At 39.3% G+C, this 25894-nt stretch overlaps 1 protein-coding gene and 1 pseudogene across 2 annotated transcripts in view; both read right to left on the reverse strand.

The window, feature by feature from the left end:
• SEL1L (SEL1L adaptor subunit of ERAD E3 ubiquitin ligase) overlaps positions 1-25894 on the reverse strand; it is a 70270-nt gene that overhangs the window by 25863 nt on the left and 18513 nt on the right. Inside the window, exons 4-9 of the mRNA XM_010364465.2 lie at positions 8988-9155; positions 7136-7241; positions 5651-5813; positions 1317-1370; positions 1167-1226; positions 128-209 (exon numbers count right to left, since the gene is read on the reverse strand). Coding sequence (XP_010362767.1) covers positions 128-209; positions 1167-1226; positions 1317-1370; positions 5651-5813; positions 7136-7241; positions 8988-9155 — 633 coding nt within the window. The remainder of the gene's footprint in view (positions 1-127; positions 210-1166; positions 1227-1316; positions 1371-5650; positions 5814-7135; positions 7242-8987; positions 9156-25894) is intronic.
• Positions 1940-3163, reverse strand: LOC115897510 (annotated as a pseudogene). The gene has a single exon (XR_004057307.1). The product of XR_004057307.1 is annotated as a non-histone chromosomal protein HMG-14 pseudogene (transcript).

The raw sequence follows: 25894 nt of genomic DNA on the forward strand, positions 1-25894 counted from the left end.
GTTTAAAGACGAGTCTACATAAAACAGCCATTTATAACACTTCAAATAGAACAATAAAAATAGAAATGTTTAAAGTTAATTTCATTTATTTTTTTTCCCTGAAAGGTAAAAGGGAAAACATAGATACCATGATTGGCAACAAGACGATAGTGAGTCAGTGCAGATTCACAACTCTGGAGGACGCCGATGCCAGCCCAGTATCTGTAACCCTGTAAAACAGCTTCACGTGAGGAGGCAGCAGTTTCACGTACTTCAGGCATTCTTCGTGGAACAAATAAAGCTAAGCATACACAGAATTTTGCTGTCATTTGATCCAAGTACACTAACACCTTATTTATGCTAAGTTTTAGGTTTTGAGGTAATTTATTCAGCAACTTCAACAAGAAGACCATAGCTAAAAACAAAGAAATAAATAATGTAGTTCCTAGAGCAATCAAAATAGATGTTACAAACTTTATTTTTGAAGTGTGTGCATTTTACTCGTAAGAGAAAAATTATAAGCGCTTTTGCTTAGAACCAGTTTTAATCTTAAGACACAATTTTATCAAAAATGAGTTAATCTTCCAAATTAGCAAAGAAAAAGTAACAGCAAAATAGGGAAAATGAGACTATTGGAAGAAGGCAAAGTGCCACTAGCAATAAATGACCAGAATAAATGGGAAGATAGCTAATCATGAAGAGTAAAACACAGAAAGTAGAGCTCTCTGGAGTCATTCTGCACAAATAACTTCATGAACTTTAACAATCTTTAGGGCACTGTTGCAAAATAATGTATAATATTTCATGTTCTTTTTCTGTAGCCACTATTTATAAAATTTTGAAAAACTAAAGAAAATTTTTAAAAATTATGATAATCTAATTAAAAAATGATTCTGACAATTCCAACTCAGAGAAAATTTAAAAAGAGACATTTATCAGATCGCTCTTTTTAGGGGCAATCAGCCAAACTAATCATTTTAAAGAAAAATTGTGGACGCCACCAATTTTCATTTACATGTAGATTCCATGTGTTATATCCATTAACAAGAATTTGAAGGAAGTTCAACTGAGTAGTTGGTATTAATACAAGCAAATCTCGATCATGAAAGCTGAAAAAGTTGTGGCTGCTATAAACCACAAATTCTTCTGATATTAATGTTATTAGCCTTCTACTAAAGTCTACTTACCAAAACCATGTGGGCTATTAGATTGCCCCCAAGAGCTCCAAATGTATAATATACAAGAGCCTGTGAAAGAATAAAAAATGTTCAACTGAACACAGGCACACATTTATTCAATTCAAACTGTAATATGCAATAAAGTTTTAATAGTATTACCTTTGCCTGACTTGAATTAACACCCAGTCCAGAGGCATAGAGAAAGCCAAGAGCCTGAAATAAATGATAAAGTAAGAAATCTTGAGTTGGTGAAGGTTTATCCAAGACAGACACAGTTTTATATACTACTAAAAAATACAAGAATCTTTAAATGCTAAAAGATTTGAATTCAAGTATGTACAAACGTGGATTAAAGAGCCTTGGAAAAGCATTCAGGATTTTACACATTACACAATTAAATTAAATGTAACATTAAAAAAATTTTATTTATTTGTGGCCTTTCTTTTTTTTTTTTTGAGACAGGGTCTCACTCTGTCATCCAGGCTGGAATGCAGTGGCGTGATCTTGGCTCACTGCAACCTCTGCCTCCTGGGTTCAAGTGGTTCTCCCACCTCAGCCTCCCAAGTAGCTGGGACTATGTAGAGGCGTATGCCACCATGCCCGGCTAGTTTTTGTATTTTTTGGTAAAGACAAGGTTTTACTATGTTTTACCAGGCTGGTCTCGAACTATTGACCTCAAGTGATCCACGTGCCTCAGCCTCCCAAACTGCTGAAATTACAGGCGTGAGCCACTGTACCCGGCCACAATTAAATGTAACTTTTTTTTTTTTCATAATTGAGATTTTATTGGTTGAAGATCAGTACAGACATTTCAATTTGTACATAATTCTTAACATATGTAACGAAATTCTAAAAAGCCATGTATTGTAATTCTTTTTTAAAGTTATTCCAGTGACTTTCCAGCTTAAAATTCGGAAGCAAATTTTCCTTAAGAGGCTATCAAGTACCAGTATCTTCACATGTTGCTCAGCTGTTACATATGGCCCACCAGTTCACAAGTGAATAGCATGTACACTACATATTCAAATTTGTAATCTTTCACAGCACAGTAACAAACTTATTAGGAAAACAGGACTACCACAACCAAACATGTTACAGAGTGCACACAACTCTGACAGGGAGCGCCATGATCAAGGAGTGGTTTTCTTTAGGAAACAATTCTACGAAAAAACAACATGAGAATGGAAGTAATTTAAAATGTTCAAAACATTAAATGCAGGACTGACTCCATATTGCCATTTAATATGCTTTGTATTATAGGATATAAAAACTAACCCCCCATGTATGGAATGTTAAGCTGACACCCGAGACAGTCAAAGCCTCCCATAATTCAATATCCCACACTATTTACTGGTTGTACCAAAAAATAACCAACCAGCAAATGATTTCACCTCTTAAAAAAAAGCATTTACACTTAAAAAATGGGATGAGGTGGGATTCCCTCCTTCTTAAAAATGTTTCTAGAGCTACTAAAAAACTTGCATTTACAAAATAGTTGATAAAAATATTCTTCTGGATTGCACAAGAAGGGAGACGGGGACCACTGGTAAGACATGGTGTATGTATTAATCAGACTTGGCTTCTTTCTCTCCTGCTTCATCAGAGGCTGGACTCTCCTCAGTTTTCGTTTCCCCGCTTTCTGCAGGTAAATCTTCTTCAGTTTCTTGGTTAGCCACTTCGGCCTGTTTTCCCTTTGCTCCCCTTTTCCCTTTTGTTTGCACTTGTTTGTCTGAAGATTTATCCTTCGCTGCTGCCTTTTTCAGTTTCGCTTCCACTTTTGCAGGAGGTTTAGCTGACAACCGCGCCAATCTCCTCTTGGGCTCTTCCTTGGCGGCCCCTTCCACGGAGCTGACCTTCCTCTTGGTGCCTGCGGGCCGCGGTGCGTGGAGAGCCTTTGAGAAACTGGGCTGCCTGGCCACTACCACTCCTCTCGCAGCGCAAGCTTCTGAGACCCACAGTGGGGGCGGTGGGAGAACCGGATCAAATGTAACTTTATTTTTATTATTTTTTTCGAGACAAAGTCTTGCTCTGTCGCCTAAGCTGGAGTGCAGTGGCGCAATCTCAGCTCACTGCAGCCTCTGCCTCCGGGTTTAAGCAATTCTCCTGCCTCAGCCTCCTGAGTAGGTGGGACTACAGGTGCTGCCACCATGCCCAGCTAATTTTTTTTGTATTTTTAGTAGAGACGGGGTTTCACCATGTTGACCAGGCTGGTCTTGAACTCTTGACCTTGTGATCCGCCTGCCTTGGCCTCCCAAAGTACTGGGATTATGGGCGTGAGCCACCGCGCCCAGCCAAATGTAAGTTTAAACAACAAATGTTTAGCTTGAAATCAATTTAATATTAACTAGAAAGACAAAGCTGAATACATGTAAACATGACTATGAACAACCATTATGAAGACAACTCCCATTATCGGTACATCAGCATATTTCTCTATATATGCAGAGAGCAACACACTATGAAAACAGAGAAGATATGAATTACCCAGATAAACTATCCCAGCTATAAAAAGAGGCAGCAAGGGGTCAAGTTGAAGGGGTCAAGGGAGAAAGGCTGCTCTACAATGTTAGAGCACACATGATTTTCTAAAAGTGAAAACAAAAAAATGGAACAAACAATGCATTGGTGAAGTTCAACCTTTTCAATCCTTTGCCTTCTGTGGATCGTCCTTGTTGTTGGAAAGTATGAGCTAACGTGACAAAGGCAGGTGTGGCAGAGACTGCAGTGCTCACTGAAATCATGAGCTCCTCTACATTTCCCAGCCTCTCTGGAGAATCACATGCCTGGAATATGGCTGTCAGGGATGTAAGCCTGAAAACATCCTAATGAATCCTGAGGCTCTCTTTTCTCACTTCATTGTGGCATGGAAGCCCCGTGTAGCAATCAGTGTAGCTACATAACAGAAACAGCCCATGACCAGGAGTCACTATTCAGAAAAGAGTGATGCCAACAGGAGAGCTACATCAAATCTAGCATGAGCAAGAAACAACTCTCTGTTATTTCAGACAGTTGCAGTTAAGCCATTGTGATTTTCGGGTTTTGTCTGTTGCATCAACCAGAATTAGTTTTCATGGAGAGAGTGCTTTGCAACATATAAAGTGCTGTGGCTTTGTAAGGTTCTAATATTAGAGGGAACCGATGCCTTATAAAGTAAAACCGTTCTTCAGAGCAGAACACCTCTAAAAATAAAGAATATATATGTTTTTATATAAACTAATTCAAGCAAAGAAGGGAAAAAGCTTTGAAAACAAAGGGGAACCATTAAGATATAATCTGTTTATAATAAAATACTGAGAGAGCTGCAGAATTGTTAGGTATTCAGTTCTAAGAAAACAATTGCTATGACTCCTGTTATTGGTCATATAGTTTGAAAACAGACTTTCCTCCTGATTAGATATTTCATTAATCTTTAAGCAAGTCTCACAGCTTGAATAAACCTGAATTATTGAAGGAATTTTAAATAAATATGATGGTCCCCTAAATCCAGGTGTCAATCTTAGCATTATTAATGGGGAAACAACCAGATATGTTATCAACTGATGTGATACAATGTAGAATACAGAACATCCCTTGTAATGTAGTCTGGCCAAAAATATCTTACTTGTGTTCATCAGCTTTTAGCTGTGACATCCTATTGACAGGAAATACAGGTGATGAAGAAACAAACTAAAAGCCACCATGAAAAAACAAACTGAAGTAGGATATTCTGCAGAAAAACTGGCCCTATCTCTAACATAGACAAAAAAGACACTGGGGTATACTGGATAACAACAAAATGTAAGGTTGAGTCCTGGATTGAATACTGGTTTGGACAAAACAGGTATAAAGAAAATTTTTGGGTTCAACATCATATGAACATAGTGTGGATATTATGTGACTTAAACTGTGCTGGGATGAAAAGGTGAAGTTCTAGAACAATAGACAGTGATATCTCATTTTAATAAAAATATCATGTGTATATATACACAAAGAGAAAGATCTATTATAGAAGGATATGCATGCACTAATATATTATTACTCATATTTGGGTGGTACAGATGTGATATGTACTTCTTAGTTTTGTTAGTTTGTATTTCTAGTTTCCTACAATGGACATGTACTGCTTCTGTAATAAAATACTTTTTTTAAAAAAACCCAAGATTAACATGAGCTGTAACATCTGAACTTTAGAAAAATGCAATGGTGAGTAATTTCAGATAAAAAATAATTAGCTTCATATTTCATTCTCTACAGATCTAATTTGGAAAACTACAAATGTAATTGTGGCAAGGCACAACTGCAAAAATGTCTTCATTGACCACAAATGTTCCCAGACTAAGGAAAAAGACTATCCAAGAAGACTGATAAAATGGTTAGCCACAAAATTAGTATTTAAAGATACTTTATCTTCCAGTCTGACTTTTTAAAAGAAGTCAGGACATAAAGAGAGTAAATTGCTTTTAAAATGAACAAGTGCTACATGCAGAGAGATTCTTCACTGAGAATGTACTTACAGTCTGTCCTTTGGGAGAGCCTTCCTCAGTCAGCTTCTCAAACATCTCTCTAGCTGCCTGGATATTCTGTGGCAAGTAATCACCAAATAAAAGAGCATATGACACTCTCTCCAGGGCTTTGGTATGGTTCATGCCTGCTGCCTTTTGAAGATACCGATAAGCTCTTTAAATGTAAACAATTAAAAACCAAATTAGTAATGTTCTGAAACTGCCATTAAGTTTTTTTGATCTACTAAAATGCAGCATAAATAATTTCCTTATGTTACAAAACCCCTTTGATAATCTTTCGAGATATGGAGTTTCACCCTTGTTGCTCGGCTGGAGTGCAATGGCATAATCTCAGTTTACTGCAACCTCCACCTCCTGGGTTCAAGCAATTCTCCTGCCTCAGCCTCCTCAGTAGCTGGGATTATAGGCGTGTGCCACTGCACCTGTCTGATTTTGTATTTTTAGTAGAGATGGGGTTTCACCATGTTGGTCAGGCTAGTTTCAAATTCCTGGCCACCTCAGCCTCCCAAAGTGCTGGGATTACAGGCACGAGCCACCATGCCTAGCCACCCCCCGATAATCTTATTTCTATTTGGTCATGTTACTTATATATGTAAAAAACATCCTGCTTTTTTATTTAAAAAAATTTTTTTTGAGACATGGTCTTCCTCTGTTGCCCAGGCAATCACAGCACACTGCAGCCTCTCTATCTTCCAAGATCAAGTGATCCTCCCACCTCAGCCTCCCAAGTAGTGGGACCACAGTGTGCACCATCATGCCTGGCTAATTTTTAATTTTTTTTTTAGAGACAGGGTTGCACTATGTTGCCCAGATTGGCTGGCTATTTTATTTTTCATATAAGGTACCAGTTCTCCCTGTTATCCTAATATCTTGAAATAGTCTAATTATACTAACAGTAATTCTAAAAACTTCTATTAAAAAAAGTTAACCAGATTTGCAGTAAGAAATTACAATATGATGGTGTCCAGTATATGATCTAAAAATAACTGTTGCAATTTTCTTCTTAAATCTTTGCAGATTGTAAAAATGTCAGCTGAAATTAAAAAGGACATAAGATGTTACGAGATAATCACTTGTTCTGTTTTTTTTCCAAGCATAAATTCCTAAATTCCAGTCAAAAATTACAAAGCAAAACCAAAAACACGTACTTGACAACAATTCTTTTTGTTTTATGTCATTTTGAATTCTAAATAGTATATGCATTCTTGGTTCTTAGAAACTACTACAACTTGAGTCAATCATTGCCATTTTACTCACTGTTACTGTAATCAGTATGTGTAACAATTCTACCTTAACAAACTAAAGTGTGGTAAAAGCAATGCTACTAATGCCTGCAAGTCATATTACGTTTTCTTGTAATGGAACTTAAAAAAATCTTCTATGTCTCTGGTAGTCCATTTTTTAAAGAATGTAGTTGCTATTTGTCTCAGTAATGGCCTGTCTTGGGGGAAAAGTGGACTTAGCAGTGCTACCTACTCTCTTTTTTGGCTTTTCTTATTGCTTCCATTAAGGATTTTCATTCCAGTTTGATACATCATTTCTGCTTCCTGCATCTGCCGTCTCTTAGCAGCCTCTTCTTCAGCTAAAAACAAAATGTCAGATGTATTTAAATGGATTTTAATTCTACACCAATTATCAACCATAAGTATTTATTCTTTCTTTTGGGCAGTCATACAAACGTAATGAATGATCTTTCACTATTCTCAAATATGATTCTAAAAACATTTACGTGTGGCCTTTACATGACACAAGATAAAACTTAAAAAAAAAAATATATATATATATAATTCATTGAAATCATTTTCTTATAGAAATACCAATACCAAGCTACTTTTAGAGGGTACTTTTCTGTTAGAAATGCTAACTTCTAAAAATATAATTCAACTAAAATTTCAGATTATATGTGATACGGTTTGGATCAGTGTCCCCACCAAATCTCACACCAAACTGTAATCCCCAGTGTTGGAGGTGGGGCCTGGTGAGAGGTGACTTAATCATAGGGATGGTTTCTCATGAATGGTTCAGCACCATCCCCTTGGTGCTGTTCTTGTGATAGTAAGTTCTCATGAGATCTGGTCATTTAAAAGTATGTGGCACCTTGCTCCTCACCATCTCTTTTGCTCCTGCTCCCACCATATGAGACGGCTGCATCTCACATGGAAGTTTCCCAAGGCCTCCCCAGAAGCCAAGCAGATGCCAGCATCATGCTTCCTGTACAGCTTGCAGAACCGTGAGCCAATTAAGCCTCCTTTCTTAATAAATTTCCCAGTCTCAGGTATTTCCTTATAGCAGTGTGAGAATGGACTAATATGCCAAGGTCAGCTAAAATAAGGTCCGGACATTAGAACACAGTAGTCAGAAAAATGCTGTTATAGCCAAAGGACACTTTAGCTCTATTGGAAATACTGTATATCTTTACAAGGATAAAATATTTGATTAACTATATAATACAAATTAGTAAAAAATTGATTTTTATTAAATATAGAAACTGATTTAATGTTCAAGTTCACCAATTTTTCAAACTCATATAACACTGAAAATCACAGAACTGTTAAAGATTTTTCAAAAGTTATTTTGCTACTGTAAGAACTCATCAAAAGAAACATATTTCATTAGAACCAGTATTTATAGAAACAGAAGCAAATTCTTCTTATAATATAAAAAAATTCTGGTGCATTAACTGGAGTACCCAGTCACACTGGCCTACATCTAAAGATGGACTATCTTTGATGTGCTCTTTTAGGATTGCCCAAATATTCTGTAACAGCCATTTTTTTAAAAAAATTGGTATTTAATGGGTTATGTTCAAGATTTTCTGTTGTTTTTTTATAGTTAGAAAAGTTTTTCCTGAATATAGCTTTCCTTAGAGGTCAGCATCTTTATAATGACATTTACACTAAAGATGGTTAAATATACTGTATTTGTCAAATGTTACCCTGGCATAGCATATTTCACTCTAAGTATTTTTTAAAAGTTATTTATTTTTCTTCTAATCACTATTAACCTTCTTCATAATGGCCCAGTTTCCTTTACTGTCCCCCAAAAGTTTTATGTTTATTTACCAGCCTGATGGGTTTAACAAAACAACCTGTGTATACCAATGGAAAATCATCTCTAAAAAAAAAGTGAGTATGACTTGAATGACACAGCCTGAAACTAAATACACCATATGCTTCCCACTCTTAAGTCCACTCTTTAAGGCTATAACGACATCAGCAATGCTGGCCATTTCTGACCAATGTGGAAAAGGATGACTAGAAAAAGGCCTTAAAAACATTGCCCTAGACATAAAGCAATGCAGATCTGCCTCCTACTGAGCAATACTTACTTTCACAAAAGCCCCACTTTTCATCTGCTTTGTAGTCATAGGTTGTAGCACACCACAGTCTGCCATCTTCCCTCCCATCTGATGTACATTCATCATATTCCTTATCTAGGAAAAGAAAAGGGAAGTGGCAGGGCTCCCCATGTGCTGTGCCTTCAATGGCGGTCAAAGCTGGAATGACAAGAAATAAGAATCTCAACATGAACAACACCTGGTATTCATTGATTCAATGCCATCAATTTTGGCTGTTAGAATTTGAGCAAAGATTCATGATGCCTGATTTGTAACCGGGAACATAAAAGGGCTAGCAATGATTTTGATTAGGGAGGACTTGGTTTAGTTAATTTAGTGAGCATGGCTAGCTGACTACTTAGCATCTGTGTCTAGGTTAGACTTTCTGAAGTTCCTGATATATAACCTTAGAATATTAAAATTCTACCGTAAAACTCCTGCCCAAAAAGTAAGCACAAAAAATAAGGCAAAATGCAAGTGAATCAATTCTACTGCTCAGCAAAGCTATCCTTGTTTCTGAATGCCAGAAGTCAATTTCTTCAGTAATACAGAGTTATATAGGGAAAATGCTCCCCCCAAGGCAAATTAACCACTCACACACTCCTCTGCAATCCTGTGGCATTTTATTAAAGTACTTATCACATGTATGGAAGTTACTTCTTTACCATACTCTGGTTCTCATTGGACTTTGAGCTTGTAAAGAGTAGAGACTGCATCTGTAATTTATTCTATAAATTATTTCTGAGTATCTCTTAGGTGTTGGAATATGCTAGGTGCTAGAAATGAGGTGGATCAGAGGTCTTTGCTACACACAACTTACTGCCTAGCCAGGAATAGAGATATTAAGCAAATGTGTGATGGATGCTATGGAAAGGAAAGCCTCCCCTCTCAGGAACTGAGGTTTCAATGGAACCTCAAGGGCGTGCAGGAATAGCAGTGAATGAAAGGCTCGGGGGTGTGGTGGGTAGGAGTACTCTAACAGGTGCTAAGGTGACAAGAATCAATGAGTGGCAAAGTGGACAAGAGGCTAAAGCAGCATGAGAAAGCCAGACTGGGGAAAACCTTACAAGTCTTAATAAGGAGTTCGAACTTTTATCCTGAGAACAATGGAAACTCACTGAAAAGTTTTGCATAGGAGTGACATGCTCACATTTTATTAAAAGAGTGGAAAGTATGTAAAAAGTAGGGCTGGATGTAAGGTGACCAGTTTAAAGGTTGTAACAGTAGTCTGAGAGGCATTGGTAGCCCAGAGAGGGGAATGGAATGGAAGATGTGGATGCACTCAAGTGATGCTAAGGAGGTAGGTATGGTACTACTTTCTAGATGTGTGGATAAGAGGAAAGTTGAGTCAAGGAAGACACCCAGATGCTTTAGGGGTACATACATGGTTGCCCTTACTAAGATATAGAATTCTAAAGGAGGAGTAGGTTACCGGGTAGGTACTGCTACATTCAAGGTGGCTACTGAACAAACAAACAAAAAAAACCCACAAAAAACAACAGCAAAAACAAAAAAATCACAAGTGAAAATGTTTTAGACATGTTTCAGTCGTAGATTAAAAAAAAATTCTCCAGTACACAGATAATAGTTGAATTCAAGGGTATGCATAAGAATGCTGCATGAGACGTATATGAGAACACCAGAGGTCCAGGACTAAGCCTAAAACCATACACAGTAGGTATGAGCCCATGTCAACTTCCACTGGTCACTTTTACATGGAGAATTTAATTGGGTAGCAGAGCTCGGTGATGAAGGGTCTAGGCTCTGGAGTCAGAACATTTGATGCAAATCCTACCACTTACTAACTGTGTGCTTGGAGCAAATTATTTAATCTCTTAAGATTACTTAGCAATAACTTCCTTATCTCCAAATAGGAATAACAGTCCTTATTGCATTGGGTTGTTTGCAAAGACTGACTGATATAATACAAGTAAAGGATTAATTATGGTGCCTATCACTTTAGGTAATAAGAGTCCAAGAGATGACAGCCGCTATTATTATTATAGGCACCCCTGCTCTGAAGGCTAGAAAGTATCCCTTTTTTCTTTCCAGTGTAAAAAAAGACATACCCTACGATACTAATTTAAAAAATATTTTCAATAAGCTATGAAAGACAAAATGAATTTCAAATGGTTTACACCAAGTAAATGTCACTCATCCTGGTAATAAGAGGCAAATAACTTTTTTACCTTTGCTTTGTCTATGTTTTAAAGCTGGAGGGATCACGCTGCCTGACTTGAAACTATACTACAAGGCTACAGTAACCAAAACAGCATGGTACTGGTACCAAAACAGAGATATAGACCAAGGAAACAGAACAGAGCCCTCAGAAATATTAACACACATCTACAGCCACCTATCTTCGACAAACCTGACAAAAACAAGAAATGGGGAAAGGATTCCCTATTTAATAAATGGTGCTGGGAAAATTGGCTAGCCATAAGTAGAAAGCTGAAACTGGATCCTTTCCTTACAGCTTATACGAAAATTAATTCAAGATGGATTAGAGACTTAAATGTTAGACCTAATACCATAAAAACCCTAGAAGAAAACCCAGGTAATACCATTCAGGACATAGGCATGGGCAAGGACTTCATGTCTAAAACACCAAAAGCAACGGCAACAAAAGCCAAAATTGACAAATGGGATCTAATTAAACTAAAGAGCTTCTGCACAGCAAAAGAAACTACCATCAGAGTGAACAGGCAACCTACAGAGTGGGAGAAAATTTTTGCAATCTACTCATCTGACAAAGGGCTAATATCCAGAACTTACAAAGAACTCAAACAAATTTACAAGAAAAAAACATACAACCCCATCAAAAAGTGGGCAAAGGATATGAACAGACATTTCTCAAAAGAAGACATGCATACAGCCAATAGACACATGAAAAAATGCTCATCATCACTCGCCATCAGAGAAACGCAAATCAAAACCACAATGAGATACCATCTCACACCAGTTAGAATGGCAATCATTGAAAAGTCAGGAAACAACAGGTGCTGGAGAGGATGTGGAGAAATAGGAACACTTCTACACTGTTGGTGGGATTGTAAACTAGTTCAACCATTGTGGAAAACAGTATGGCGATTCCTCAAGGATCTAGAACTAGAAATACCACTTGACCCAGCCATCCCATTACTGGGTATATACCCAAAGGATTATAAATCATGCTGCTATAAAGACACATGCACACGTATGTTTACTGTGGCACTATTCACAATAGCAAAGACTTGGAATCAACCCAAATGTCCTTCAGTGATAGACTGGATTAAGAAAATGTGGCACATATATACCATGGAATACTATGCAGCCATAAAAAAGGATGAGTTTGTGTCCTTTGTAGGGACATGGATGCAGCTGGAAACCATCATTCTCAGCAAACTATTGCAAGAACAGAAAACCAAACACCACATGTTCTCACTCATAGGTGGGAACTGAACAATGAGATCACTTGGACTTGGGAAGGGGAACATCACACACCAGGGCCTATTATGGGGAGAGGGGAGTGGGGAGGGATGGCACTGGTAGTTATACCTGATGTAAATGACGAGTTGATGGGTACTGACGAGTTGATGGGTGCAGCACACCAACATGGCACAAGTATACATATGTAACAAACCTGCATGTTGCGCACATGTACCCTAGAACTTAAAGTATAGTAATAATAATAATAAAAAAGGATCTCTAATGCAATGTATAGGCAAGGAATCCTTTAGCAACAACTTCAGAGGAGTCATTCTGACTACAGAATTTGGAAAGGACATCCCTATACACTGCTACTAGATCCAAATCTGCCACTGCTTTAGAAAGACAGTGTCTGAGAGTCAGGCACAGTGGCTCACACCTGTAATCCCAGCTCTTTGGGAGGCTGAGGTGGGCAGATCACTTGAACCCAGGAGTTTGAGACCAGCCTGGGCAACATGGTGAAACTGTCTCTACTAAAAATTCAAAACTTAGCTGGGCGTGGCAGTAGACACCTGTAGTTTCAGCTACTTGGGAGGCTAAGGCAGGAGGATCACTTGAAACCTGGGAGGTGGAGGTTGCAGTGAGCCGAGAAAGCGTCTGTAGAACTGCACTTTGTAAACCTGAATTTCAAATTAAATAGCAAATGATGGTTTAAAAGAATTAATACTTCTATGATAATAGAAATCTTTGTCTTAAAAACAAATAGCTTATCACATCTAGTTTGCCAAAATTTACATTTTCTAAGTGTTTCAAATATATGAAATAATTCCTTTTCATGTGATGAACTATACGCAGAAAAGAAACTGGAGAGAGTAAAAAAAATTTTGATAACAAAAGGTTTTCATCTACTGCTGATTCAGCACTGACATAAGCAGGAAGAATGCCCAGGAGGCACTTGCTTCAATTTAGTCAAAACTGCAACCTGTCAAAATAATTCATTAGTGAGTTACTACAAAGAAAATTTGTTTCTCTCAGCTACCTTCTCCAAGGGAAATCACAATATGGAAAGTGTTATTCCCCTTTAAACTTGTTTTAAAATCTTCCAAAAGTTATCGGTTGGGACTCCCTAGTTTCAAATTGATTATCTCAAACAGAAACTCCTCACAGTAGTTTTAATTTCAGTTAATTTTCTTTCTATGGAGAAATCCTGCAATAATTTCAAACCCATCCTTTTAAAAACCTCCACAAGAACAGTGTCAATTTTAAAAACAAGGTAATCACTGCTCCGGTATAATGAAGTTGACAGGTTATGCAATTTAAATTAGCAATAACCAGTAATCAAATCTGACACCATGAAAGGGAAAAATGGGTTCTCAGTTCTGCAGCTTCATGTAAAATTCACATTTTCTAAATAATGAATCATATTTTGGCTCTACAATTAGTGACACAGTATCCCAATCTACTTGGACCTCAAGAGTAAGATATTTATGGTACAGAACTTATTGTAATAATGAACAGAATGCTTTACACTTCAACTGGTAGAAATCTGCTCTTGCAAAGTCAATTAAAATCAGTCAAGAAAGTAAGAAAAAGTAAAAAGCAAAACAGAACTGAAAATATTCAGTCAGTGTTGGCCAGAAGATGGGTAAAAGAGTATGAAGACAGTGTCTGAGAGTCAGGCATAGTGACGATGGCTCACGCCTGTAATCGCAGCAAGTGAATACATTAATAAAATCTCTTCAAGAGGGGCATTTGGTAATACCTATTAGAATGTAAAGGTCCATATCTTTAGATCCAGCTTTTCTACTTCTAGGATGTTTACTTAAAAAAATGCTCCCAAAAACACACAAAGAGATTATGTGCAAGAGAATACTTGTACAGTATCCTAATTTTAAAAACATAAAACCAAATGAACTCAAAGATCTACTGATAGAAAACTGGGAAACACACTATGGGACAGCCATTAAATGAAAACCGGGGCATTGTCAACATGGAAGGATTTAAAGGTCCCTAGAGAGTAGTGGAGGGGGCGGGTGGAGGGGGCGGGGGGGGGGGGGCGGAAGAGCATCATAGGCTGAGTCCTGAGGCAAGCTCGGTTTCACGATCAGATAAATTCTCAAGAATCAGCAGCTAAGTGAAGAAAGTATCTTCAGGGAAAAGAACGATACTAGTGATGGGTTAAGATGAGGACCAGGAACCAACCAGGTATTCAGCAATTAGAATGTGACTGGTGGAGAAGAGTAGATTTAGTAGTCTGGAGAAGGCTCAAGTCTTGCTGGAGCTGGATTAGAGAACAGGAAGAGAGAAAGCGAAATCAGTGATTAAAGAGAACCCTTTCAAAGAATTATGCTATAAATGGGAGTAGAGGAGTGGGATGGTAGCTGGAGGGGGACTAAGGGACATAAGATTTTTGTTTTTAACAGATAAGATATGCTTGATGCTTGAACACTGAAGGAAAGAATCCAAGAGATAAAAAAGGTAAACATGGCTAGAATGCTGATACCTATCTCTCTCTCTCTCTATATATATATACACATACATATATACATATTGAATTAAAGGCTAGGGGAATATAAGCACATCTTTTTCGCACTTTCAGTTGTAAAATCAAAACAAAACACTAAAAGTTAATTTCTTGATCTACAAAGATAAACACAAATAATTTAGCTTTACAAGTTTCTCATTTTAAGAACTTTTACAGTTTACATGGATGATCTTTAAATAAGAAAATTACTCATTTAATCATGCTGGCTCTCTGAAGCAATCTGGTACTTCCAAACATAGAGTACTAAGTAGCATATGAATCAAATATACCTGTAGTCCAAGATAGCTGAGAAATAATTATTTAATGTTAAAAAGCTACCAATCTCAAGACAACTGTCATAGTGTTCATCAATTTTGGTAAACACCGAGATAAAAGCTCAATCAAGCAAATGATTGTCACCAAATAAATTCTCCCAAGGACTAAGAACAAAGCACCAGTACATATGGTTTAAAGGAAACAAAATACTTGATTTAAAGTAAATGATATAGGCCAAATGATATGGGCAGTATTTTACTGTTGTCTAGGAATATGCTATAGTAATATTTTGGGGAAAATACCAATGGTATGTAATTTGCTACAGACTGCTTTCATCAAAAGTTGAAAACTGCTAAATAAGGTCTAGAAATTATCTTTGTAAATAAACACACACTATACGATGAAAGCCACTGTTTTACAGATTACAATGTATTTTTCAGAAGATGTATTCATATGTAGAATGAACAAAACGTGAAGATCAGGGTTCATACAAAGTTCAGCTCTTTCTGTGAGAAGCAACTAATCATTTTAAAATACAAAGAGAAAGAAGCCCAATCACTGGCTCATGTGACCAGAATAAAGTGGCAAACTTCATATTAATCAGGTGACAGGCAATGTCAAAAACCATCCAGAGTAAAACTTGCTCAGGAAAGCTGCTAATTTAAGAACAGTGGGTTTCTCTAAACAATAGCTTTTAAAGACAGGTGAGTTTTCAAAGCTGTGGTGTGGCTGGGATCTACAAGGATGGTCTCCTAAAGGAGTTTCCTTGCACAAATAATTTTCTTGTAAAACCAAATCAAACCAAAGAAACAACAATAACAAAAAAAGCCTTTTTATGAAAGTCAGGACCTGCTGCAGGCAACTGCCTATGTCTTCTATCTTCTGTTTAGTCTGATTGCTAGGATAAAGGTCGTTCCTTCCCTGCCATCTCCACTTAAGCAACAATGAAGTAGAAATCATTCTATTGCTCAACAACTTGCTTCAGAACCCAATTTTAAGCAAGATGCAGTCAGTTTAAACTCAGTTCCTTTTGTGCCATTTAAAATAGACCAAGATGCCAATTACTCTATTTTTCTTTTTTAAGGCTATAAGGATGTGTTTACTGCAGAGACAAACAGTAAGAAAGTATACGAAATTAAAGAAAAATGACAGTTATCTTTACCTATCACTTCAAGTTATTTCTGTCTAGAGGTAATGACAGTTAGTGAAAAAAGTTCTGGACCTTTTTCAGTTGCAAACTTACTTTTACAAATGGATTATTTTCACATAACGGATTTGTGATGGTTAATTTTGTGTGTCAATCTGGCTGGGCCATAGTGCCCAGATATTCAGTATATCATTGTTTCTATGAAGGTGATTTTTGGATGAAATTAATATTTAAATTGGTGGACTCTGAATAAAGCAGATTATCCTCCATGATGTGGATGGATGTCACCCAATCAGTTGAAGGACTGAGTAGAAACAAGACTGAACCCTATAAAGAAGAAATTCTCCAAGCAAATGGCCTTTGGTTCTGTTTCTCTGGAGAACTGTGACTAATATAGGTTCATACTAACTGAACTACTTTTCAATAGGACATTTTTTTGCTTACATATCATTGACATTCTTGAGGGTGGCAGACAGGGCAGACTGCCTCATTACCGATTCTGAACCACTTCCCCAGATGATAGTTTCAGAATTCTCCTAGCGTCTTCCAAAAATGCTTCTGCTTTTCTGATGCAGGCAACATTTCTTCCTGATGACCCAGGCCCTGAAGGTGCAGCCACTATCAGATTTGATCACATGGAACAAACATGAGGATGAAGCCAGTCTACTTGAGGAGCTGAACAGGAAGAAAGGGAGAGCTGGAATCTCTGATGGCACAAGTCCTGAACTGCCTACCTGTGGAGTTCTAGTTACATGAGCCAAATAAACCTCTGGTTCTGCCATTGTCTGATGGATTTTCTTATTTACAAGAAAACATGTTCCTTTTAAAATGGCTATGAGTATTCTATAACAGGCAATATCACAAAGTAATCATTCTCCTTACGATGGCCATTTAATTATTCATTCATGATCAACAAATGTTTACTGAGATGATATGTAGAAAATAGCACAGCAAGTCTAACTAGTTATCCTTTGAAAGACTGCTTATCACGTGGCTGTCAGTTGCCATCTAGGAACTTAGATTTTGGAAGGGTTCCCACTGAGAGGTGAAGTCAGCTGGGCTTCTGGGTAGGGTGGGGATTTGGAGAACTTTTCTGTCTAGCTAAAGGATTGTAAACACACCAACCAGCGCTCTGTGTCTAGCTAAAGGTTTGTAAATGCACCAATCAGCACTCTGTAAAATGGACCAAGCAGCAGGATGTGGGCGGGGCCAAATAAGGGAATAAAAGCTGGTCACCTGAGCCAGCAGCAGCAACCCGCTTGGGTCCTCTTCCACACTGTGGAACCTTTGTTCTTTTGCTCTTCACAATAAATCTTGCTGCTGCTCACTCTTTGGGTCTGCGCTACCTTTATCAGCTGTAACACTCACTGCAAAGGTCTGTGGCGCACCACCTTTAATAACTGTAACACTCACTGCGAGGGTCTGTGGCTTCATTCTTGAAGTCAGCGAGACTAAGAACCCGCTAGAAGGAATAAATTCTGGACACATTTTGGTGACCATGAAGGGACAATCACCAAGCAGTGAGTACCACTGGACCCCTTTCACTTGCTATTCTGTCCTATTTTTCCTTAGAATTCAGGCACTAAATACCGGCACCTGTCAGCCAGTTAAAAGCGACTAGTGTGGCCACCGGACTAAAGACATGGGTGTCAGGCTTTCTGGGAAAGAGCTCTCTAACAACCCCCAACTCTTCGGAGTTGGGAGTGTTGGTTTGCCTGGAACCAGCTTCTGCTTTCCCTGTACTTCTGGGCTGAGCCGAAGGTCAACAGAGAGGAAAGCCAGTTACCGGGTCCGGACAACAAGTTGGTTGACCCTGCAGCCATGAGTGGAACTCTCAAAGTCACGTTGCCCAAGCGAGACTCACCCATCTATCCTATCTATCCTGACCCTTGGCTCCTGGGTCCTAATGCTTGTCAGACAAACTTCCTCTCGCCTCTCTTCTCTGAGGCTAGTCCTGCTTCTAAAAACCACTCCCTGTCTCTGGTGCTTTTCTAGTTTCTCCTATAAGAATGATTTCTAGTATATACTCCAGGACTCTATTCCCTTCTTTAGGCACTTGGGCTCACTAGTCAGAGACACACAATTTTTGCCAAAAGTCCGGTCGGGGCGGGGGACTATCTTATCTGGAATTTTAGGATCCCTCCTCAGGCTAGCAGGCCTAACAAAAGCTATTCCTGAAGCTAGGATATGGGGAGCCTCAGAAATGATATCCTTCTGATTCAAGTGAGGGCAAAAGGCATCACTCTTCCAACTCTGGAGATCTCTCCCCTCACTTTTGGGGCATAATATCTTTATAGGATATGGGTAAAGTCCCAATACTAACAGGAGAATGCTTAGGACTCTAACAGGTTTTCCAGACTGCGTCAGTAAGGGTCACTAAATCCGATTTTTCTCGGTCCTCTTTGTGGTCTAGGAGGACAGGCAAGGGTGCAGGTTTTTGAGACTGCATTGGTAAGGGCCACTAAATCTGACCTTCCCCGGTCCTCTTTGTGGTCTAGGAGGAAAACTAGTGTTTCTGCTGCTGTGTCGATGGGCTCAACTATTCCGATCAGCAGGGTCCAGGGACCGTTGCGGGTTCCTGGACAGGGAGAGAACCAAACCAAAACCACGGGCAGTATGGTCTTTCAGATGGGAAACAGGCATCAACAGGCTCACCCATGAAATGCATCCTAAGCCATTGGGACCAATTTGACCCACAAACCCTGAAAAAGAGGCAGCTCATTTTTTTCTGCACTATGGCCTGGCCCCAGTATTCTCTCTGATGGGGAAAAATGGCCACCTGAGGGAAGTATGAATTATAATACTATCCTGCAGCTTGACTTTTCTGTAAGAGGGAAGGCAAATGGAATGAAATACCTTATGTCCAAGTTTTCTTCTCATTGAAGGAGAATCCACAACTATGCAAAGCATGCAATTTACATCCCACAGGAGGACCTCTCAGCTTACCTCCATATCCTAGCCTCCCTATAGCTCCCCTTCCTTTTAATGATAAGACTCCTCTAATCCCCCCTGTCCAGAAGGAAACAAGCAAAGAAATCTCCAAAGGAGCACAAAAACCCCAGGAATTTGGCCCAAGCTGGGTACATGTCCCCTTCTCCCTCTCTGATTTAAAGCAGATCAAGGCAGACCTGGGGAGGCTTTTGGATGATCCTTATAGGTATACAGATGTCCTACAGGGTCTAGGGTAAACCTTCGCTCTCACTTGCAGAGATGTCATGCTCTTGTTAGATCAAACCCTGGCCTTTAAATAAAACAATGCGGCTTTAGCTATAGCCTGAGAGTTTGGAGATACCTGGTATCTTAGTCAAGTAAATGACAGACTGACAGCCGAAGAAAGGGACAAATTCCCTACCGGTCAGCAAGCCGTCCCCAGTATGGATGCCCACTGGGATCTAGATTCAGATCATGGGGACTGGAGTCGTAAACATCTGCTGACCTGTGTTCTAGAAGGACTAAGGAGAATTAGGAAAAAGCCCATGAATTATTCAATTATGTCCACCATAACTCAGGGAAAGGAAGAAAATCCTTCTGCCTTCCTTGAGAGGCTATGGGAGGCCTTAAGAGAACATACTCCCCAGTCACCTGACTCACTTTGGGGTCAACTAATTCTAAAGGGTAAGTTCATTACCCAATCAGCCGCAGATACCAGAAGAAAGCTCCAAAAGTGAGCCCTGGCCCTGAACAAAATCTGGAGGCATTATTAAACCTGGCAACCTTGGTGTTCTATAATAGGGACCAAGAGGAACAGGCCAGAAAGGAAAAGTGAGACCAGAGAAAGGCTGCAGCCTTAGTCATGGCCCTCAAACCAACCTTGGTGGTTCAAAGAGGACAGAAAATGGAGCAGGCCAGTCACCTGGTGAGGCTTGTTGTCAGTGTGGTGTGCAAGGACACTTTATAAAAGACTGTCCAATGAGAAACAAGCTGCCCCCTCGCCCATGTCCACTATGCCGAGGCAATCACTGGAAGGTGCACTGCCCCAGAGGACAAAGGTTCTCTGGGCCAGAAGCCCTCAACCAGATGACCTAACAACAGGACGGAGGATGCCCGGGGCAAGCGCCAGCTCATGTCATCACCCTCAGTGAGCCCTGGGTACGTTTAATCATTGAGGGCCAGGAAACTGACTTCCTCCTGGATACTGGTGCGGCCTTCTCAATATTAATCTCCTGTCCCAGACAACCGTCCTCAAGGTCTGTTACCAACTGAGGAATCCTGGGACACCCTGTAACCAGGTATTTCTCCCACCTCCTCAGTTGTAATTGGGAGACTCTGCTCCTTTCACATGCCTTTGTTACGCCTGAAAGTCCCATGCCCTTATTAGGGAGGGATATAGTATTCCAAGTTGGAGCTACTGTCTACATGAATATGGGGAACAAGTTACCCATTTGTTGTCCCCTGCTTGAGTAGGGAATTAACCCTGAAGTCTGGGCATTATAAGGAACAAATTCCGTACACACCACCATTCTAACTTATAAAAGTGACTCACAGAGCCCAAACCATACAAACCCGTGGTTTACTCTCAATACCCATTTTTCTTCTGGGATTCTACGGTTTTGGTACATGCTAGTAGAGACTGATTAGAGACTAGTTTTCAATAAAAACTCCAGGCAGTGGGTCTCTAATGAGCCTCCCTGGTAGACAAGATTTCACATGTGTTGTTACAATTTGCTGCTGGGGGAATTAAGTGCATCCTGCATAAGTTCTTTGGGAGAGAACCCTTGGAAGCTTCTACCTTGTTTCCTCCAGACTTCCCCCCATGTACCTTGCACCTGTGCTGATTTTGCTTTGCCCCCTTTTGCTGTAATAAATCATAGCTGTGAAGGCAACTATATGTCAAATCCCCCTACCAAATCATTAAACCTGGGGATGGTCTAGGGATTTCTGACACAGATGCATCAGAAGTGGGATTTGCTAGAATGACCCTGACTCATTGATATATGGTGAAAGCACTGTTTGAGAAGAGGAAGGATAAAGGGCAGAATATGATGAATCTCTGGGGCCTGGGTGGTTATGCAGTCATCCACGGTGTGAAGCAGTAGCTGAGCTGCTATATGTTGTGAGAGCCACAGAATCTGAAAGTGATAGATCCAGCTCCAGGAACGCTGGCTTGCTGGATGTCCCTGACTGTTTTTAGTCATGCTGGCTAAAATGAGGGAAAAGGCAGTGTAGTGCAGGTGAGGCCTGTGGTTTTTGTTCTCTCCTCTAGATGGGAAGAGAAAGGACCCCCAAATTCCCAAGGATGGGCCAAACCAAAAATGTTACAAGTTTGAACTGCTCTCTTTAAAAAGTTAAATCTGGTCTGGAACAAAATTTTGGATAAGCCAGAAAACAAACAAACAAACAAAAAAACTGGGGGAGGTAACAATCCAGCAGTTTTTTTTCAGCCTGGCTGCTGCTCTTGCTACAATATCCTCCCCCGCCTCCCTTCCTCCACTGCATTCCAGGATCTTCTCTGGCAGCTGTAATGTTAACAGTGCAAACACTGAATTTACTGCTAGGAGGCTAAGTAAACTGCAGTAGGAAAAAAAAAAAAAAAAAAAAAAAAGGAAGAAAAATTTTAAAATGGCTTTATATTTTGTGGCTATTGCATCCAGATGTATTATAAAAATTAATATAAAATGTTAAACACTTGTAATTTCATAAATACCAGAGGAATAATCCTGATCAGGGGAAGCTGCAAAAAAAAAAAAAAGAAACGTGTTAGTGGCACACAGCTTCTTTGCTTTTTGCTGCCAGTGGGAGGACTGGAATTTGAACTCTTTTGAGTTTTGTTAACAGAGTATATGTAATTGATGGTTTGCTTCCAGGGTTACCATGTGTACCCTCTGGAACTGAACTTTTTTTTTTTGAGACAGTCTTACTCTGTTGCCCAGGTTGGAGTGCAGTGGCATAATCTCAGTTCACTGCAGCCTCTGTCTCCCAGGCTCAAGCGATTCTCATAACACACTTGACTAATTTTTTTATGTTCTTAGTAGAGATGGCATTTTACAATATTGGCCAGGCTGGTCTTGAACTCCTGGCCTCAAGTGATCCGCCTGCCTCGGCCTCCCAAAGTGCTGGGATTACAGGCATGAACCACCGCGCCCGGCCTGGGACTGAACTTCGTGTACTCTGACTCTCATGAGACTGACTCAGCCCTGGAAGGCTTTTAAGTCAGCTTCCACTTACTAGGCTACAGTTGTGCTGTGCCTGATTTAAAAAAAAAAGTTAACACAGAAACTTAAGACCATGTAAAAAAACAAGTAATAGGTAAAATGTGTTTTTAAAAAGGTAGGCTGAGAGGAAGCCTATTGTTTTTCTAAGATAGACCATTATGATAAATGGGAATTCTTTACCTGGCTAAGTCCAGGCCACCTAAATCAATACTGCAGGCTGGTCTTCCTACTTACTACTAACTGGGTCTTACTGGTAACTCTGCTGTAAAGATGCCTTGGCCAAAGACCTAGGGAGTAGACTGTGCAGAGAAGAGTTAACAAAACAGACATAAACTTCTCTCTTTGAGAAGGTCGGCTTACAAGGTTGGCCCTTGGTTGGCATCTGGAAATTTAGATTGCTGGAGAGTTCCCACCATCCTATGGATAAGAGTGGCTCACCCAAACTATACAAACAATATGATTTATGTTGAACACTTGGTTTCCTTCTGCAAGTCTGGTACATGCCAGGAAGAGACTGCCAACTTAACCAGCCCCCAATAAAAACTCTAGATCTCTAATAAGCTACCTGGGTAGTAAACATTTCACATGTGTTATCTTAACTTGTTGCTGCCGGATGTAAGCACTCCCTGTGTGACTCCTCTGAGAGAGGACCCTTGAAAGTTTACATCTGGTTTCCCCTACACTTCATTTCATGCTTTTCCTTTGCTGATTTTTGCCTTCTAGTGTTCCACTATGACAAATTACAGGTGTGAACACAACTCTATGCTGAGTCCTTTGAGTCAGCATGGATTTACCAGGAACACTTCCTACCCAATTACTGCACCTGAGGGTGTGGTCTTGGGGTTCCTCAACACAATTGGGAATAAGTGTGAAATGTTCAAGAAATAGCAAGAGGGCAAGTATGGCGGGAGTCACATAAAGGGAAGTGGCAGAAGAGTTAAAGAGACAGGAGGGGCCTGATGTCAGGCCTTGTTAATAGAAGAAGTTTGGATTTTATTTTGAGTAGGGCAGGAAGCCAAAGGAGGTTTCTGAGCAGGGAGAAGGCTCAGTCTGGCTGCTGTTAGGGAACTGATAGTGGGGGAAAAGAGCAAAAGGAGGAAGGCCTGACTGGAAGCTCTTACATATAGTAAACACTTTGATTATCCTTGGGTGGTTCAGGAACCACTTCAGAAAGGAGAAACCTATGTTTACTTTTAAGAATGAACAGAAATTTGACAGTGGATTTGGGTAAGGGAATGAGGAAGGCATCCTAAGCAGTGAGGAGAACCTGTACAAAGGCCCAGGGGCATGAACTGTATGTTGTATTTGAAGAACAGGGAAGGGTTTTGTATTGCTGAAAAAGGCTGCTTAGGGGAGGGGTAAACCGAAGGCTCTGTGAATTATGCTAAGGACTGCATTACTTCATCTCCCAGGCAAATAGGGAGGTAATGGAGGCCTGTAAACAGGGGAGTTATGGGGTCAAATTTGAGTTTGAGAAAGATTAATATGGTAGCAACAAGACTGAGAGGCTGACAAAGGGCAAAAGTTTCAAAGTAACTGTCACATAACCCAGTTCTAGTGTAGCTGGAACTGTACACAGCCATACATATGCAATTTACGTTATATATTATATGTGCATAAGTACATAAGCATTTTCTTGTATTAAGAATAAATTAAAAACAAGTCTAAATCATTATTGAAAAGTGAAAACAAACTGATACAAACTAATCCGAATGTTTATAAAGTTGTTGATAGAACCAGAGAATTATTAGTGATTTTAACACACTATATTATTACATGTCCCTAGCAAAATATATACTGAGGATAAGAAGGACCCTAAAGGAATCTTGGGCTGCATTCTGTGGTCCCACAGTTAGTGGTAAGGGCCACTGTTAGTTTGAAACTATATATACATATTTATTTTAAAACAAAGTAACATTAATGTCATTAGGTAGTAAGATTTTCAGCACCAGTGAAAGGAAATAACACAAAATAAGCAAAAACCTTGATGAGGTGGTAAGGGCTCGCAGCAGACCCGTAATCTGTTCTTTGTTCTCACTGGCCCAAAACAGAGCGAGCAGATACTTCTCTCTAAGCATCATCAAATCACCTTAGAAATATGGTAAAGAGATACCTCTGGCAAACACACTGAAGGTATTTACTATCGGAAGAGTCCTTACTTATGAAATGCTTCAGCGGGATGAACTTGATCTGTCTACACTGCTCATTATAAAAAAACCTGAGATGTATGTAGGCATGACTCTCTAGAAAATATCACATACACTATGTAATTATCAGAGAAGAAACCGGTGATGTCTCATGTTGGAAACAGCTGTCTTTCGTGGAATTGACACTCTATAGGCATTACTTAGCGGCCTCGAGTGTTGAACTCTGGGCTGGAGCACAGTCTAATTGAGGAAAGAAAGGACCCAAAAGCAGCTCTGGTAGCCACAGACTTCTCTACATCCTGCTTGTGTCTTATGATAATTTTATCTTTGAAAATATTTGCCAAGCTTGATACTAGGTTAGGATCTCTGATCCTTATAAGTTCAATTTGTCAATCTGATTTTTGTTATCTTGCCTGTAATATTTAATTTGAACTGGAAGTTATCGGTATGAAAGATACATTTCCTAACCCAACGCACCAAAAAGGCCTATAAGTAATGACAATTTAGCAATGCAGATCACTAGAGCTTATAGTATCTAACCCATTAAAAGCAATCTGGGTTCCTTGGAGAAATAGCTGACATTCATTTCTGGGTCAAGAAATGTACAAAATGAGTTTAGGACATCCTTGTTCTTCCTGGAAAAAAAAAATTACGAAAGATCACCAGGATCTAGTCAAAAAGACAAAGGAATGACTACCAATGGCCAAAAAAGGAAAATTCTGAGCAATCAACAAAAAAGAATGAATGCAATGAACACAAATACAATCATGTGACAGATACATCACGACTTCCTGGTCAAAGACAGACTGTGGATACCATGGTGGTCCCATAAAATTATAATGAAGCTGAAAAATCCCTATCACTTAGTCATGTCCTAGTCGTTATAACATTGTAGCACAATCCATTACTCATGTTTTTGTAGTGAAATTAGTGTGAATAAACCTACTGCACTTCCAGTTGCATAAAAGTATAGTAATACAATTATGTATAGTACATAACACTTGATAGTGATAATAAACAACTATGCTACTGGTCTTCATGCTTACTGTATTTTTTATCCATATTTTAGCATGTACTCCTACTTATTTTTAAAAAAAGTTAACTGTACAACAGCATTAGGTGGGTCCTTCAGGAAGTATAGGCATCATTATCATAGGAGATCACAGTTCCATGCCTGTTAATGGCCCTGAAGACCTTCCAGTGTGACAAGATGTGGAGTTGGAAGACAGTGATATTGATGACCC

Source organism: Rhinopithecus roxellana, chromosome 5 (genome assembly GCF_007565055.1).
Source record: "Rhinopithecus roxellana isolate Shanxi Qingling chromosome 5, ASM756505v1, whole genome shotgun sequence".
NCBI lineage: Eukaryota > Metazoa > Chordata > Mammalia > Primates > Cercopithecidae > Rhinopithecus > Rhinopithecus roxellana.